A 19,961-nucleotide genomic window follows, 5' to 3' on the forward strand; every position below is an offset into this window, starting at 1 on the left:
TCAAACTTGGATATTGGTACCACGACCAGCAAAGGCAAATATTATTCAGAATAAATGGGTCTATCGGATTAAACAACACTCTAATGGGCATATTGAGCGCTACAAAGCTCGTTTAGTCGCGAAAGGCTTTACACAGCAGCAGGGTCTTGATTACACAGAGACCTTTTCTACAGTTGTCAAGTTCACCACTGTTCGCATTCTTTTGTGTTTGGCTGTAACGAAAGGATGGGAAATGCGTCAATTAGATATTTGAAATGCTTTTCTTCATGGTTTTTTAGATGAAGATTTGTATATGGAACAGTCAAAAGGCTTTGTTGATAACACAAAATCTGATTATGTTTGCAAGCTTTAGAAATCTCTTTATGGATTGAAGCAGGCGCCACGGGTCTGGTTTGAAAGGCTCAAGAAATTTCTATGCTCTCTTCAATTCCAACATACACAGGCATATCACTCTTTATTTATCTATACTAATGGTATTGATAAAATATTTGTGCTTGTCTATGTTGATGACATTCTTGTCACAGGAACAAAGTCATCACTCATTGATTGGTTTATTCGAAAATTAGCTGTTACATTTCCTATTCGAGATCTTGGTGAGATTAATTATTTTCTTGGAGTAGAGGCTACAAGAACATCAGATGGCTTATTACTTTCTCAAAGTAAGTATCTCTCTGAAATCTTACAAGCAACAAACATGGAAGACTCCAAATCATGTGCCACACCTATGGCAGCAACACCAAATCTCAGTAAAGAAATGGGCACTTTATTGGATTCTATGAAAGAATATCGCCAGGTAGTGGGGGCCTTGCAGTATTTGACTATTACTAGACCGGATATTGCCTTTGCTGTCAACAAATTAGCTCAATTTTTACATTGTGCCACAGATATTCATTGGCAAGCATGCAAGAGATTGTTGCATTATCTTAAGGGTTCCGCCACTCAAGGTCTTCTGCTTCGTCCATCATCAACTTTCTCACTTCAATGTTATTAGAACAGTGATTGGGCTGGTTGCCCCGATGATAGACGTTCCACAGGTGGTTACCTAGTTTATTTTGGTGAAAATTTAGTCTCCTGGTCCAGTAAGAAGCAACCAACCGTAGCACGATCAAGTACAGAGAGTGAATATAAGGCTATCGCAAATGCTACTGCTGAATTAATGTGGGTTACTTCTCTTTTGCGAGAAATTGGATATGCTCCTAACCATTCTGCGACAATATGGTGTGATAATGTCAGTGCCATTTATCTGACTTCAAATCCTGTTTTCCATGCTCACACAAAGCATGTTGAAATAGATTATCACTTTATTCGAGATCAGATAAGGCTAGGCATTGTTTCTATTCGTTTTCTCAAAAGTGCGGATCAAATCGCAGATATCTTGACCAAGCCATTGGGACAACAATTATTTGCATCTCATTTATGCAAGCTTAGACTACAGTCACCTGCAGTTCAGCTTGAAGGGGGCTGTTACGGATAATATTAAGTTATTCTACTAATATTATCTCTTCTCAATTAGCTGTATTTAGTTATATTCTAATACTAATCTTGTACTCTCATAGTTATCCTCTGTAACTACTATATACGTAAAACTGTATAAGTAGAGTTGATTATTAAATACAAAATACATTGAAAACCTAATTCTCTCTAAATTTTACAGACATTAAATAAAAAATTATTTCGTAGATGAAAAAAAAAACGTTTTAATAGATTTTTAAAAATTTGTTAATAATAACAATATTTAAAGAGTAAATAATAAATCTCATTAATAAATATATTCCTCTATTTTAAAATTGAATCCCTTAGTCCTTTTATTTCTATTTTCTCCATAAGGCATTCTTCCATTTCATCACAACAGTTGGGTCAATAGGCTCCACATGATCAAAAGTGAAAGATAATAAATTATTTTCCAAATTACCTTTACTGAAGCTTACTTAAAAATCATTTAAGATTCTAATTGACCATGCAGTTTGTACACTGGATCAATATGCGGAATCGACTAGTGAGGAGCTCATTGGAGGGGAGGTGGTTCTATAAGAGCATCTAGAGGAATAAGGAGAGCTTGCTCAGTAGGGGATGCTCCACATCTTCTTCCAAAAGTCCATCTGAGCTTGTGGAGGAACTGGAGCTCGAAAAGATCTCGAAGAAAGGACTCGGTGAACAATAATGTAACTAGATTTTATTGTGTAGATGCCTTATTAGTTGTAGTGCCAAATCAAAGTATCATTGCATCTAAAGATTGATAGAGGAATGAAAAGAATATGTTGCACATCCTCTATAGTGAAGTTTTCCTCAAGGTGTTGTTTATTCCAAGTGTTGCAATGATGATTTATAAGTTGAGAAACTCACAAGATTGAACTGTCATGATTTTGCATTGGGTGTGGCATAGCAAGCTAGGCTTTCAATACCAATTTATCTTGCTTACACATGATCACTTGTCCTAAACATACTTGCCAACAGAGACCTTCAAGAACTTGCATTCCCCATAAGTTGCTTTTCCAACCCTAAGAAAGAGTACTTTCGGCTTGGTTCGAAGAAAGGAAGGGAAGTGGAGATATTTTTCTTCCAACACTCTAGATAGGAGGGAATTATGGTACGTACTGCTGCTTGTTCTTTTGAGGACCTATTATGGGAGCTAAATAAGAACGAACAAAGGAAGAAAAGAATCTGGTTTAATGGAGGAAACCAAGACCTCAAACGTTTTCACGTTTCTGAGTTGTTTTTTAGTCCCCCTTGGTCTGTTTTATTCATTCACTTAAATAGCAAAATAGCTAATAGATTAGCTGCTTACAAGGAAATAAATCTGCTAACAATAAGTAGTTACAACTAAACAGGGATTATAACTTGACTTTTTCAACATATTTATTAAATTAAAAAGCCATGTGACATTCTTCCCCCCTTAAACAATCCGCTTGTTCTCAAGCGGAGCTTCTGGAAACTGAATTTCAATCTTGGCCAATTCTTCCCAAGTAGCCTCAGCTGGAGACAACTCACGCCAATGAACCAAAACTTCTTTCTTCTTCCTTCTAATTCTGCTATCCAAAATAGCTTCTGGCTGAGGAATTAGCTCACCTTCCTCATCCAAGAGTAGTAATTCTGGTTGCACGTTGCATATGGTTCCAATATGCTTTTTGAGAAGAGACACATGGAACACAGGATGGATTTTAGCATTTTGAGGTAAATCTAATTTATATGCAGCCGCTCCAATCTTCTGCAACACCTTGAAAGGCCCATAATACCTTGCTGAAAGTTTAAAGCTTTTCCTCAAAGCAAGAGACTTTTGCTTGTAAGGATGTAACTTGAGGAAAACCATGTCTCCAACAACAAACTCCCTTTCTTGATGCTTTGAATCATAGACTCGCTTCATTCGTTTCTGAGTCTGCTGGATTTTCTCCCGAAGGTCCCTAATCATGGCATCTCTGTCCAGCAATTCACATTCCACAGCTGCGACTTTAGCAGTACCCGGTACATAAGAGAGCAAGGTGGGAGGAGGTCTGCCATATATTATCTCAAAAGGGGACTTTCCTGTCGCAGAATGAATGCTCGTGTTGTAGCAATATTCTGCCCAAGACAACCATTTGATCCACAACTTGGGATGTGAACTTGTAAAGCATCTTAGATACATCTCCAAAGTTCTGTTTACCACCTCCATTTGGCCATCAGTTTGGGGGTGGTAAGCTGAGCTAAAGTTGAACCTGGTGCCCTGTAAATTAAATAATTCCCTCCAAAATAAGCTGGTAAAAACAGGATCACGATCACACACGATGGTTTGCGGCATCCCATGTAATTTAAAAACATTATCAAAGAATATTTGAGCAACAGACATAGCAGTATAGGGATGTGAGATCGGCACAAAGTGGGCGTATTTTGAGAGCCTATCTACCACCACAAATATTGTTGTTTTGCCTCTTGAGCTTGGTAAACCATCAATGAAGTCCATTGAGATGTCCTCCCAGATTCTTTCGGGAATCGGCAAAGGCTGTAAAAGTCCAGCCGGAGCAGTGTGCTCAGATTTATGCCTCTGACATACTTCATACTCCCTGATAAAGTTCCTCACCATGCTCTTCAGGTTCGGCCAATAAAAAGTGGACCTTATTCGCTGGAGTGTCTTGAAAAACCCCTCATGGGTGCTGTTGTGAAATTGCTCAATTATGTCTTTAATGAGGGCAGAATTTTTTGATAAGTAAATCCTACCTTTGAAGAACAAAATCCCATCTCTATATTCCCAAGGTCCAAGTGCTTCACCATCACATACCTGCTGCACTGTCTCTTTCAAATCTGGGAAAGAATTAACCTCCTCCTTGATTGAGTCGGTCCAATTTGGAATAGGACCAGAAATTGCCAAGATTCTGCCTCCCTCTTTGTCTAGCTCGTCCCTCCTAGATAACGCGTCAGCGACAACGTTTTCTTTTCTGCCTTTATACTGAATGATGAAGTCAAAGCCCATCAATTTGAATAACCATTTCTGCTGAGCTATAGTTGTAATTCTCTGACTCCACAAGTGCTTCAAACTCTGATGATCAGTTCTAACAACAAATGACCGACCCAAAAGATATGGTCTCCATTTCTGTACAGAAAGAACAAGTGCCAACATTTCCTTCTCATAAGTAGATAAGAGAAGGTGTTTACCCTGAAGTGCATGACTAAAGAAAGCAATTGGACGCTCCTGCTGCAATACAGCTCCTACTCCTGACCTAGAAGCATCACATTCAATGATAAATTGTTTGGAGAAATTCGGCAGAGCCAGAACTGGTGCTTTAGTCATCACCTCCTTTAATTGGTGAAACGTTGCTTCCGCCATTGGTGACCATTTGAACCCATCTTTCTTCAGCAACTTGGTTAAAGGACTTGCAATTTTGCCAAAGTGCTGTATAAATTTCCTGTAATAACCACAAAGACCCAGAAATCCACGTAGAGCCTTTGGAGAAGTGGGCTGCAGCCAACTTTGAATGGTCTCAATTTTTGTTGGGTCTACAGTTGTAACAGCCCGGAAACCGAACTGCTACCGGCACTAGGATCCAGATCGACTTAAGGTCGCCGGGACCCGTAGTAAGCCTGCTATACTGTCTGTGTACCTGTGAAATCTCATACATGATCATACATTTTCTGTCAAACCATTAAAACTTTTCTTTCCTCCAGGGCTTAACCTGTGCATGCACTATTTCTGATCTATCAACTCATAATGTTAAGCCTGGTTTTCTCATATTCATTAACAATAAAAGAAACATATATAAACTGATCATGTGTCTACAACAAGGGATTACAACTCTTATAAGTCAAGCACAAAGCTACACACTATACATTATCTCTTTACATGTACATGTCCACACTAGCTATTACATAACTCTGCTTCTTGCAAACCCTGCTGGACTCCCTCTGGACTCTGAACCTGCAAACCTGGGGGATAGGGGAGAGGGATGAGCTATACAAGCCCAATGAGCAGAACTAGAAACCATAATTTGAAAACATGATCTCATGGAATGCACTACATCACATCATCTCAGGGATAGACATGACCACCAAAAATCCCACTGAAAGGATGCCTGGCCTAGCCAGGTCTTATAACCTCAATCTGCCTGGCCCGGCCAGGTCTTACAACTCTGCCTGCCTGGCCCAGCCAGGTCTTACTATCTCTGCTGCCTACTCTAGTCAGGTCTTACCTACAGATGGCTGCCTGGTCCAGCCAGGTCTTATAACAGAGCTTGGGCTATTGGAGTCGCCTTGGTCTATCCACAGCCTCATATACATCGTCTTATGCAATGCGTCATCTTCGTGAAACTAATGCAAACATCCTACTATAATCTTATGATGCATGACATATGCTCAAAGCAGTTTAGTTCTGAAAAGAGAAGTTCCACTCACCTCTGGCTGACTCTGTACTCACTCTGTAGGTTCTGAAACAGTGCTCACTGCTGCTCTCTGGGGTTCCTCTAGTCCGTACCTACACAGGTGGACTCAAATGAGGGACCAAGAAACTCTCCAAAAACCCTCTAAAAGATCCCCAAACAATCACATAAAACATGCAACAGAAAGCTGGACAGGGCACTTTTGGCGGCAGGTTCGGCGGCCGAAACCCCTCTCCAGAGACGAAACTCATACATGTTCGGCGGCACCTTCGGCGGCTGAAGGTCTCGTCCAGAGACGAAACTCACACACTTTCAACGGCCGAACTCCCTCTTTCGGCGGCCGAAAGTCCCTTTCTAAACTGAACGCCTAGCTTTCGGGGGCAAGCTTTGGCAGCCGAAACTGCCTCCACAAGGGGTTCGGCGGCCGAACCTTCCTTCGGCGGCCGAACCTTCCTTCGGCGGCCGAACCTGGTTTTGCCCGCTGGGCAGAACCCTGCTCTGTTTCATGCAAACCTTTCTCCCAAACTTACCCAACATGCATATCAACTACTCCCAACTAGCACATACCATAAAACATGCATAAAAGGGCCTAAAACTCACTTATAACCCCAAGACACATAGCAAACAACATTTAAACATGCTTAAACACAAAATCATGCAAAACCTCAACCAAAACCCTATTCATGCATACTATCCAGACAACTCCCATAAAACCTTCAAAAATCAGTAAAAGAGGTTCTGGATCTTGACTTACCTCTTCCAAACAAGAGATCAAGTACTCCTAACGTGGAGATATAGAGAAATCTCCTCACAACTCTCCAAACTTCAAAAATTGGTTCTTTTGCTCAAAACTCTCAAAACTCTCAAAACCTTCAAAAACACATGAAAACTCTTCAAAACCTTACACGATTTGAGCAAGATCATGAAAGTCAACTAGAGAGGGTGTTGGACTCACCTCTGGCTGAAGATGGAAGAAAAATATCATCCTTCCACCGACTTGGCACCCTTTTATAGGTGGCTGGCCAGACCACCTTCGGCGGCCAAACGTGAATCCGAAACCATGCAAGGTTCGGCGGCCGAAAGTCACCTTCGGCGGCCGAACTTGCCATTTTCTCCCTTGGCTCTTTTCTTTCAAAAACTCATTTTCCTTTATACTTAAAACCTTCAAAAAAGTCAAAATACATAAGAAAAACATATGTATTACCCTTCTCGAGGGTTCCGACTCCCGAGATTCCACCAAACTACAGGAATTCCGAGGCCGGACTCGAGCCGGGTATTACATTCTCCCCCCCTTAAGACCATTCGTACCCGAATGTTCCTCAAACAATGACACACATAAACACATAAACACATATAAATGGGGAACACCTACCCGTAAAACAGATATGGATATTGCTGGAGCATGGACTCCCGTGTCTCCCAGGTACACTCTTCTAGGTTGTGGTGGTTCCACAGGACTTTCACCATTGGTATCTCCTTGTTTCTCAGCTTTCGAATCTGGGTGTCAATGATCCGCACTGGCTGCTCTACATAGGTGAGATCGCTTAGGATTTCCACCTCAGGCTCACTAAGAACCTTCTCTGGATCTGACACAAACTTTCTCAACATAGAAACATGAAATACCGGGTGAATTCGTTCCATCGATGCAGGTAAATCCAGCTTATACGACACAGGCCCGATCTTCTGCAAGATCTCGAAGGGACCTATGTATCGTGGAGCCAATTTACCCTTCTGTCCAAAGCGAACAACTCCCTTCATTGGAGACACCTTTAGCAATACCATATCCCCCTCCTGGAACTCTATCTGCTTCCTACGGATGTCTGCATAGCTTTTCTGCCTGCTTACAGCTGTTCTGATCCTCTCTCTGATCACAGGCACTAACTTGCTGGTAATCTCAACTAACTCTGGCCCTGCAAGAGCCTTCTCTCCTACCTCTTCCCAGCAAATAGGTGTTCTGCACTTCCTCCCATACAGAGCTTCATAAGGAGCCATCCCTATGCTAGCATGATGGCTGTTGTTGTAGGCAAACTTCACCAGAGGTAGATGCTGCCTCCAAGAACAGCCAAAGTCTAACACACACATTCTCAGCATATCTTCTATGGTCTGGATGGTCCTCTCTGACTGACCGTCTGTCTGTGGATGGAAAGCAGTGCTGAAATCCAATCTTGTACCCATAGCAGCTTGCAGACTCCGCCAAAACCTGGAGGTAAACTGCGGTCCTCTATCTGATACTATCGACACTGGAACTCCATGCAGCTTAACTATCTCGTCTACATAGACCTGCGCCAACTTGTCCATAGAATAGTTGCTCCTGACTGGAATGAAGTGAGCAGATTTCGTCAGTCTGTCCACAATCACCCATATGGAGTCTAGCCTGTTGGACGTCGCCGGTAACCCCACTACAAAATCCATAGCTATGTTCTCCCATTTCCACTCTGAAATCGGCAGTGGGTTAAGCATTCCAGCCGGCTTCTGGTGTTCTAGCTTCACCCTTTGACATGTCTCGCAAGCTGACACAAACTGTGCCACTTCCCTCTTCATCGCTGGCCACCAATACACCCTTCTCAGATCTTGATACATCTTGGTGGCTCCAGGGTGAACGCTATACCTCGCACTATGAGCTTCCCTCATAATGTCTTCCTTCAAACTGCTATCATCTGGTACACATAATCTCTTACCGTGACGAAGAATCCCCTCACTGTCAAATCTGAACTCTGCACTGTTGCCAGACTGAACAGTCCTGGCAATCTTCACTAACTCAGGATCTTCGTGCTGTTTCAGAGCCACTTGCTCTAGAAACACTGGTGTAACTCTCATCTGTGCAAGCAAAGCACCTGTACCAGATAACTGCAACTGTAGCCCTTCATTCATGAGTCTATAAAAGTCCTTCACCACCGGTCTTCTCTCTACTGCAATGTGGGATAAACTGCCAAGTGACTTCCGGCTTAAGGCATCAGCTACAACATTAGCCTTACCCGGATGATACTGGATCTTACAATCGTAATCACTGAGCAATTCTACCCACCGTCTCTGCCTCAAGTTCAACTCTCTCTGACTCAAGATGTGCTGCAGGCTCTTATAATCCGTATAGATCTCACACTTTACCCCATAGAGGTAATGCCTCCACATCTTAAGTACAAAGATAACAGCTGCCATCTCAAGATCGTGTGTCGGGTAGTTCAGCTCGTGCCTCTTCAGCTGTCTAGAAGCATAAGCTATCACTCTGTCATTCTGCATTAACACACAACCTAATCCCACTCGGGATGCATCACAGAACACTGTGAAATCATCATCACTGATCGGCAGAGCTAACACCGGTGCTGAAGTCAACCGTCTCTTCAACTCTTCAAAACTCTCATCACAATCCTCTGACCATACGAACTTCTGATTCTTCCTGGTCAGTCTGGTCATAGGAGCAGCTATCTTCGAAAAGTCCTGAACGAACCTCCGATAGTAGCCTGCCAAACCCAGAAAACTCTTGATCTCTGTCACTGTCGTGGGTGTAGGCCAATTGGCTATTGCCTCTACCTTCTTGGGATCTATTGTTATTCCTTCTTCTGAAACTACATGACCCAAAAAGGAAATGCTCCTCAGCCAGAACTCGCACTTGGAGAACTTGGCATACAAGCCACGCTCTCTCAAAGTTTGCAAAACTACCCTCAGATGCTGGGCATGCTCCTCCGCATTCCTGGAGTACACCAAGATATCATCGATAAAGACGATCACAAAACGATCCAAGTACTCCCTGAAAACCCTATTCATGAGATCCATGAATGCTGCAGGGGCATTAGTTAACCCGAACGGCATCACTAGGAACTCATAATGCCCATATCTGGTCCTCAAAGCAGTCTTGGATACATCTCCTTCCCTGATCTTCAACTGGTGGTATCCGGATCTCAGATCTATCTTAGAAAAACAACCTGCTCCTGCCAGCTGGTCGAATAGATCATCGATCCTGGGTAAAAGGATACTTGTTTTTGATAGTGACTTTGTTCAACTGTCTGTAGTCAACACAAAGTCTAAGGGGTCCATCCTTCTTTCTGACAAATAATACTGGAGCACCCCAAGGGGAGGTACTCGGGCGGATGAAACCCTTTGCTACCAAATCCTGTAACTGTTCTTTCAACTCTCTCAACTCTGTTGGCGCCATCCTGTAGGGGAGGAATAGAGATCGGTCTGGCACCAGGCATCAACTCTATCTCGAACTCTATTTCCCTATCAGGTGGTAGTCCTGGAAGCTCTTCAGGAAACACATCTGGGAATTCTCTAACAACTGGTACTGAGGATGGTTCCCTAACCCGACTGTCTAGCTCTCTCACATAAGCTAGGAACCCCTGACACCCCTTCCTCAACATCCTACGAGCCTGGAGGGCTGAGAATGAGATAAGAAAAGGATAAGAGATGAAAGGAAAATAATAAAAAAAATGACAAGAAAAAAAATGAAATAAAAAAGTGAAATGAAAGAAAGTAATAGAAAAAGAAAGAAAATGAGAGAAAGGGAAAGAAAATGGAAGAAATAAAAATGATAAAATGAACGAATGATAAAAGGAGAAGAGGTGGTGTTATATTTATAAATAGATTTGAATATGTTACTAAATTTTAAAAATAAAAGCGGGTTTTTTTCCTCCAATAATTATCAATGGATTTGAAACCCGTTAATAAATCCGTTGATAACAGATAATGTAAATTTTTAAAAAAAAACACGAAAATTTTATGCTGGATGTTAGCAATGTGTTCAAAAAATTACTAAAGGATTTGAAAATCCGTTAATAAATTTTATCATTTAATTAGTAAGTAAAAAAAGTGTTCGATTTACTAATGGACGTCATCCGTTAGTAAGAGTCCGTTAATAATTGAAACACTTTTTAAAATTTACTAATAGATTGAAATCCAATAGTGAATTACCAACAGAATTACTAATGGATTTTAAATCTATTAGTAAATTTCAACACTAATTATTTTATATATTTACAAATTATTAACGGATTTTGAAATCTCTTAGTAATATTAAGGGATTACCAATGGATTTGAAATTCGTTGGTAAATTTTTACACAAAATTTTTTATATCAAAATTTATCAACGGATTTTCAAATCTATTCGTAAATTCATTAAAATTACTAATGGATGAAAATCCGTTAGTAAAATCCATTGGTAAATCATAACGTTCTTGTAATGAAATATATAAGTATAATTTATAATTACAAATATAATTATGAAAGTAGATAAACTTAAATAAATATCCTCCATAACTCTTTGGAGTATGGGTGCGCCTTGAGGCTTTAATAACTATGATAATAGTATAATAAATATATAAGATAATAAGTTTAATTTTAACACAATTGATTTCTCATATATATTATAAAAATAATTAAATATTTATAATATTTTTTCCAATTTTTTATGCACTATTCATAAATATTAGGAAAAAAAATCTAGCAACAACATCTAAAATTAAATAATTTCATATAAATTACAAAAAAATAATAACCTAACAAATATTGAAGCTTAATTTTATATAACTAAAAGTCAATTAATTACATCTAGTTAATTTTTCATAACTCAATGGCTGAACCAGTGAAGCCCTGGTTGAGCTAGAAACACATTAATTTATCCCTACAACCAGATCAACTTCCAGAAGGGGTTTAATAACGCTAATTAAATTAACTAAAACATATACAGACACTAATTCATCCCTACTCCAAACACTAATCTGATCATACAAGGAAAGTGACTCAGTGTGACCTGATTCACCTGGCAGGTCCTACGAATGAGAATTGAACGGAAAACATCAACCAAGATCTTTAAAACCATAACTCGAGCTAAATTAATACTTGTAATTTTTTATTGCAACATATATATAATCTTATTTCACAGTAAGATAATAAATTTATAAGAAAATTATGTTTATTTTTAACACATAATTAATATTTCGTATATATTAAAAAAATATAGTTACACATTTATAACATTTTTTTTTTCACTTTTAATGCATTACACACAAATAATAGGGGTAAAAAACTCAATAATAACACTCAAAAGTAAATACTTTCATATAAATTTCAAATAAAACTATTATTAGGTTAAAATTTAAAGTTTAATTTATAATTAAAACGGCAAAAACCACCCTAAACTTTACCACTTTTAACAATTCTAACTCAAATTACTTTTCAGTGAACTATGCTCATTCAATTAATTAATTGGACCCTACACGCTTAATTAATTTTGTTAAACTTAACTCATTGTTGCATCAGCTCCATAATCTCTATCCATCCAATAAAGTTAAGTATAGAATTGTTAACTAAATTTTTAAGGACTCAATGATCGAACCGATGAGAAATGCATCAATTCGATCCCACTGCCAGGTCAACCTCCAGTGCAGGTTTAATAACACTAATTAAATTAACTATAAACGCAGCATGTAAATAGCAACATGAGCCAAAGGAAATAGCATTTCAACAATTTCAAATCAACATCAGAATATATTAACCACTTTAAAAACTATCCTCATCCTAAACTGACAAACATTTCGAGGCATATTGAGATTGTAATAGCAAGAAAAGAATAAAAGAAAGATACCCTCTTCTCACCAAGGAAGTTCCGAATCTCAATGGCAGTGTTGGAGTTAGTAATGGAGGCGTTGATGGGAAATGAGCGTAAACAAATCGCAATTTTGTAGCGGTAACCTTTGGTGACACCGGTGATGAGATTCTCAACTCGGCTGAGGGAAGTACGGATGGCAGCGCTGGTCTTCCTGGAGCCGAACCAAGCTTCCATCTTGAGTTTGCGTTTTTCGGTATCTTCATCCTTAAGCCATCTCCAACGCTGCGCCAATTTTCATTTTGGTGTTGGAGATGGCCTTCCAACGCTGCACCAAATTTCAACGGGATTTTGGCGCTCGCTACAATGTCACGCCAAATATGGCGTGACACTGTAGCAGCGCTATTTTTTATTTTTTCTTTAATTTATAATATAATTTAAAATTTATTTTTTTCTATTTTTTTAAATTATAATATAATTCAAAATTTATATATATTTTCAATTAAGTTTAATTTTTTTCACTTTTATAATTTATTATATTTTTAATTTATTTTATATTTTTATAATTATTGAAAATTAATTTAAATTAATATATTCATAATTATAAATAATATTTATAATAAATTAATTTATTTATAACATATTATATAGAATAATATAAATAAATTAGTAAAGTGACACATATATTATAATTGAACAATATATATTAATTCAAAATACAATTATTCACGATACATTAAACATTTAATATTCCGGAAGGTCAGACTCGGATCCAGCAATATCATTGAGATATTGACCATACACATTAAATGCGGATGACGGTGGTGGTTGTTGACGCTAAGCTCTTTTCTCTGATATTCGAATTTTTTCTTGGCGAAATGTTTCACGAGCAATTGGATCAGAAATAGAATTTAAATCAAGCAATAAAATTTTATTTTCTTCTTTAAATTCCTTTAAGTCCAAAACTCTACTTTTCATTAGTCTTCCCTTCTCCTTTTCTGCAGTTGCATTCGCCAACGATTCCACAAACTTTTCATTATCAGCATGTAAGCATTTCAGAGCGGATGAAAAAGATTCGTCAAGTTTTTTCTTCAATTTTGCTTTTTTGACACCAAGAGGTCGATCCGATGATGTATAATCTCCTGCAATATCCTCATTTAAATGTATTGAAAAAGATGATAAGTTTGAAGATGGTACCATAGGCGAGTCAGGAGTAGGATTGTCCGACTCTGAGGACACATAAGAGGAGCTTTGATTTTGAACTATTTTTTTTAGAGCTACAATCTTTAAACTTCTCAGTATCCTTCATCATGCTCCAAACATGGTCAAATTTGAATCCTTTTTTGTAGCTTGGATCTTGCATTAGTAAAGTTTTCGCTTGATTGAGCTGCATAATTAAAAAAATGTTAAGAAAAATTCTAATATTTATGTACAAAGTAATTACTAAAAAAATACTCACCAGATCTTGCTCTGAAGCACCACTAGGATGTAAGTTTTCAACTTGTCGATAACAACCATTCAATTTTCTTATAGCCTTCTCAATAACTTGCAATCGACATTGCAAAGATCGTGGGTTGCGGGACTCCCAACACTCATTCTTTTGCAATTTCATATGCTTCTGCCACCCGACTCCAAAAACGTTGACTACATTGTTGTTTACCTATAATGGGATCTTGTGAAATATCTAGATAAACTCCGCATAATAGCACATCTTCATTAGTAGAATATCCTGCAGATCTTGAAGTCATCGTTTACAAAGTGATTAAATATTGAAGGATATGGCTAACTTATGGTAAGTTGTAGATGTTGGCATTCCAATATATATAAGTGAGATGGAATCTCAGATAATAATTACATCAACAGTATTCTGATAGATCTTATCTAAAAATTGACCGTTGGATGGATTTCATTTCGATCTCGACCTTCAGATAGTATGCACCCTTATCCCCACATTTTTCAATGAAGTCAGATGGAATCTCAGATAATAATTACATCAACAGTATTCTGATAGATCTTATCTAAAAATTGACCGTTGGATGGATTTCATTTCGATCTCGACCTTCAGATAGTATGCACCCTTATCTCCACATTTTTCAATGAAGTCAGATGGAATCTCAGATAATAATTACACCAACAGTATTCTGATAGATCTTATCTAAAAATCGACCGTTGGATGGATTTCATTTCGATCTCGACCTTCAGATAGTATGCACCCCTATCCCCACATTTTTCAATGAAGTCAGATGAAATCTTAGATAATAATTACACCAACAGTATTCTGATAGATCTTATCTAAAAATCGACCGTTGGATGGATTTCATTTCGATCTCGACCTTCAGATAGTATGCACCCCTATCCCCACATTTTTCAATGAAGTCAGATGGAATCTCAGATAATAATTACACCAACAGTATTCTGATAGATCTTATCTAAAAATCGACCGTTGGATGGATTTCATTTCGATCTCGACCTTCAGATAGTATGCACCCCTATCACCACATTTTTCAATGAAGTCAGATGGAATCTCAGATAATAATTACACCAACAGTATTCTGATAGATCTTATCTAAAAATCGACCGTTGGATGGATTTCATTTCGATCTCGATCTTCAGATAGTATGCACCCCTATCACCACATTTTTCAATGAAGTCAGATGGAATCTCAGATAATAATTACACCAACAGTATTCTGATAGATCTTATCTAAAAATCGACCGTTGGATAGATTTCATTTCGATCTCGACCTTCAGATAGTATGCACCCCTATCCCCACATTTTTCAATGAAGTCAGATGGAATCTCAGATAATAATTACACCAACAGTATTCTGATAGATCTTATCTAAAAATCGACCGTTGGATGAATTTTATTTCGATCTCGACCTTCAGATAGTATGCACCCCTATCACCACATTTTTCAATGAAGTTAGATGGAATCTCAGATAATAATTACACCAACAGTATTCTGATAGATCTTATCTAAAAATTGACCGTTGGATGGATTTCATTTCGATCTCGACCTTCAGATAGTATGCACCCCTATCCCCACATTTTTCAATGAAGTCAGATGGAATCTCAGATAATAATTACACCAACAGTATTCTGATAGATCTTATCTAAAAATCGACCGTTGGATGGATTTCATTTCGATCTCGACCTTCAGATAGTATGCACCCCTATCACCACATTTTTCAATGAAGTCAGATGGAATCTCAGATAATAATTACACCAACAGTATTCTGATAGATCTTATCTAAAAATCAACCGTTGGATATATTTCATTTCGATCTCGACCTTCAGATAGTATGCATCCCTACCCCCACATTTCTCCTATTAAATCATGTATTCTTTAAAGATATAAACATAACTCATATTTTTCAGTTCATCTTAAATTCGAGTCAAGAAAATTCTATAGATCATTACTTAAAATGGATTTCTATGTTGGAGATACATCACATAATGATGCTGAAAATTCATCATCGTCTTCTTCAGATATTGATGATTATATTTCAGACGATAATGAGTTTGTAGTGAAAACACAAGTAGTTTATCAACAATTTCTTAGAAATAAGATGGTTTTGCAGCAAATACAAGATCAACATCGAGTTTCTAGAGGTGGCTCTGTTCTAGGTCATGTAGTAATCAATCGAGATCGTGAAGCGGCTGATCGTAATTTATTTCTGGATTATTTTTCAGATAATCCACGTTTCAATGATGTAATGTTTCGTCAACGATATAGAATATCTTGAAATTTATTTCTTCGTATTATCGATGCAATAAAAGCGCATGATACATACTTTGAACAACAAAGAGATGCAGTAAGTAAAATTGGATTATCTACTCTTCAAAAAATCACAGTTGTGTTTCGAATGTTAGCGTATGGTTTGCCGGCGGATGCTACAGACGAATATGTGAAAATTGGGGAGTCCACTGCAATTGAAAGTCTAAAGACATTTTGTCGAGCCATTGTTGAGGTTTTTGGTGAGCAGTATCTGAGATCACCAACTGCCGAGGATGTTGCAAGGCTTCTTTATATTGGTGAGCAACGTGGCTTTCCTGGAATGTTAGGTAGTCTCGATTGCATGCATTGGAAATGGAAAAATTGCCCTACTGCATGGGCTGGCCAATATACAAGTCGTAGTGGATTGCCAACAATTATTTTTAGAAGTTGTAGCTGATTATGACCTTTGGATATGGCATGCATATTTTGGAATGCCTGGCTCTAATAACGATATTAATATTTTGGAGTCATCGCATTTATTTTCCGACCTTGCTAAAGGTATTGCTCCTCCCGCTCATTATATTATTCAAGGAAACGTATATAATACGGGTTATTATTTAGCTGATGGTATATATCCGAAATGGTCAACTATTGTGCAAACTATTCGTGAACCACAAACAAGGAAGAAGAAGTATTTTGCAATGAGACAAGAATCATGTCGAAAAGATGTTGAACGTGCTTTCGGAGTGTTACAGTCACGTTTTGCAATCGTTGCAGGGTCATCACGTTTTTGGAAAAAAGAAGTGTTGCATGATATTTTAACTACATGTATTATCATGCATAATATGATAATCGAGGATGAACGTGATCTTAGTGCACCTATTGAAGACAGTAGAGAATTTTCAGCTCCAACAGTTGAAATGACTGTCGATGAAACTACTCGATTTCAACAATTTTTAACTCGACACAAAAAAAATTAAGGATAAAGATGCTCATTTTGGACTTCGTAATGCATTAATAGAGCATTTGTGGGAGCAATATACAAATTCAAATGATCATATAAATTAGCTTGTAATTTTTTATTGATAATTTAATATGTATGAGTTTATTTTATTTTTAGTTTGCTAATTAATGTTTAATTAATGTATGTTTATAATTAATGTTTAAGTAATGTTTTTTTATAATTATTATTTAATTAATATAATTTTATAATTAATATATTTTTATTTATTTATTTATAAAATAATTAAATATTTGAATATTGGATGAAAATATAAAATATATAAATATTTAGAGTTAATATATAAAATTATATGAATTTTTTGAGTGAAATATATAAATAAAATTAAAATAAAATAAATAATATAATATTAAATAGAGAGAAGAATATAAATAAAATATTTTTTTTTGATGTTAAAAATTGAGTTCGGTTGGAGATGGCCTTAATGAGGTGGAAATCGAGGTTCAAATGCTTGAAATTGCGTGTGAGCTTACCTCGAGGACCCTCCACCTCTATGACCTTGGCATTGATCTTGATCTTAACCCCATCCGGTATGTCCATAGTCTCAGATGAGAGAATTGTCTTCATTTTGCTCAACCCTTCGACTCTTAGAAGAAGCGGCGACTCTGCTGTGTCTCCGACTGCAGTTTGCAAAACCCTAGCTTTCCAAAATTATATACTCAAATCACTTAAGATAGCACGTGTGAGGCATGCGCTTATCAATCCCACTTTTCTTTAAAGCTTATTAAAAAAATTCATATATTTTTAAATTATATTATGTAGTTTTAATTTTAATAACTTATAATATATATAAAAGTGTGAAAACTGCATTAAAACATTTTCATATATTTTTAATATTTATAAAAATTAAATAATAATATAAAATTTTAATTTAATTTTAAAATTATTTTTTATATATTTAATATAATTCTAATAAAAGTAGAATTATTATTTTACTTATAAACTCTATTATATTAATAACTTTTAATTAATTAATAATTTTTATGAATAAAAATTTTAATAATATTAAACTAATTAAAATAAACTATAAATTTTATTAAGCTTGAATCAAATAAAACTTGATTCATTGAATTAAAATTTTTATAGAATTATAATTTAGCGCTTAATTATAATTATAGCTAAAATTTTTAATTTTTTATAATAAAGACCTAATTTTTACATTTATTATAATTATAGCTAATTTTTAAGATAATTTATCAAATTTAATAGAAAAGCTTAACAATTTACATTTAATTATAGTCATAACTTTTAATATTATTATGCTATATTTATTTACCTTTTAAAATATTTAGCTAAATATATGTAATAATTTTTTTAACTCTAATCGATACACATATTCTAAAAATACTTTAATTCTTATTATTCTAATCTCTAATTTAAAGTATGAATTTTCTTCTAAATTTAATCAGTTTTAAATGAAGAATTTTAAAGTTTAAATTAGAAATTAGAATAATAAAGTTTAAATATTTTTTTTGAGATATATGGTTTCTAAATCTAACTAGTTTTAAATTAGGGATTTTAAAGTTTAGATTAGATATTAGAATAATAAAAGCTAAATATTTTGTAAGGCACGTGGTTAATTAGATTTTAAGAATTAGATATTAAAATAATAAAAGTTAAATAGATTTATAATCCGTGATTAATTAGAATTAAAAAAATTAATTTTGTATATTTAACTAAATATTTAAAAAGTTAAATAAATATAACACCTTTCACCACTTTAAAATAATTTAAAATTGATAAAATTATTTTAAGAATTGATTATAATCGCATAAAAATTAAAAAATTTAGGTATAATATTAAAACTTGTGACTATAATTATGGTTAAACCTAAATTTTTAGATTTTTCTATTTAAATTTAATAAATTATCTTAGATATTGACGATAATTGCAATAAATTTAAAAATTAAATTTTTATTATTTAAAATTAAAAATTTTAATTATAATCATAATTAAAAGAAAAATTGTTTTTTTTTACGGTAACCCTTAAAACATTAATTACAATCTTATTTAATAGAAAAATATGAACTTCATATATTCTTAAAGAATTATTTTTCACTTAATTAACTTTTTTTTTTGTACAAAATAATTAACAACTAAATTTTAAAAATAAGTTAAATTACCAAAATTGAAAAGATGAGCGAATAATAGTAAAAGTCTTTTTGAAAAAAAGTACTTTTTAAACCATTAAGCTTTTGAAAAAAAAATTTAAAAATACAAATTTTAATCTTATTATTATTAGGGCTTGTTCAGTTTAAAAATTAAATTAAATTGAATAAATTAATAAATTAAAATGTTAATATTTATGAGAATTAAATTAAATTAATTTTAAATAAAAATCAATTTAAATCAAATCCATCCGATTCAATATAATTTGATTTTTTTATTTTTTACTTTTTATTTTTAATATTTTAAAATTAAATTTAAGTATTTCAATTTTAATTATAGTTTAATATCTATATTATTAAAATTAATATATTATTGTTCTTTAATCGATTTGATTTAATTTTATTAATTTTTTTATCAAAATCAAACTGTAATAAAATAATTAAAATTTTAAAAAAAATTTAAATAAATAAATCAATCAAAATTTTAAATTAATTTAATTCGATAAATTTGAATCAAATACTTATGAATATTTCTTTTCAACGTATTGTAATCGTACAATTGTTTGAGCAAACCTTTTAATATGAAAACAAAAGACATGGTTAAAGTATTGAAGACAGAAAAGAGTAATCGAAGTAAAGAAATATGAAAATTCAGTTCGATTTTTTATTTATTTCAGTTTGATTTAATTTTTAATTTTAAAAATTTCAGTTATTTCGATTTAATTCTATTTTAAT

General features: G+C 35.1%; 1 protein-coding gene across 1 annotated transcript; it reads right to left on the reverse strand.

The window, feature by feature from the left end:
• Window positions 1–12,260: 12,260 nt before the first annotated feature.
• Window positions 12,261–17,765, reverse strand: LOC122723359 (60S ribosomal protein L9-2-like). Its single transcript, XM_043955428.1, has 2 exons — window positions 17,592–17,765; window positions 12,261–12,706 (listed from the first exon to the last, which is right to left on the reverse strand). The coding sequence occupies exons 1-2, from the start codon at window positions 17,683–17,685 to the stop codon at window positions 12,351–12,353; spliced, it is 450 nt and encodes a 149-aa protein (XP_043811363.1). The 5' UTR covers window positions 17,686–17,765; the 3' UTR covers window positions 12,261–12,350.
• Window positions 17,766–19,961: the final 2,196 nt, after the last annotated feature.

Source organism: Manihot esculenta, chromosome 3 (assembly GCF_001659605.2).
Source record: "Manihot esculenta cultivar AM560-2 chromosome 3, M.esculenta_v8, whole genome shotgun sequence".
NCBI lineage: Eukaryota > Viridiplantae > Streptophyta > Magnoliopsida > Malpighiales > Euphorbiaceae > Manihot > Manihot esculenta.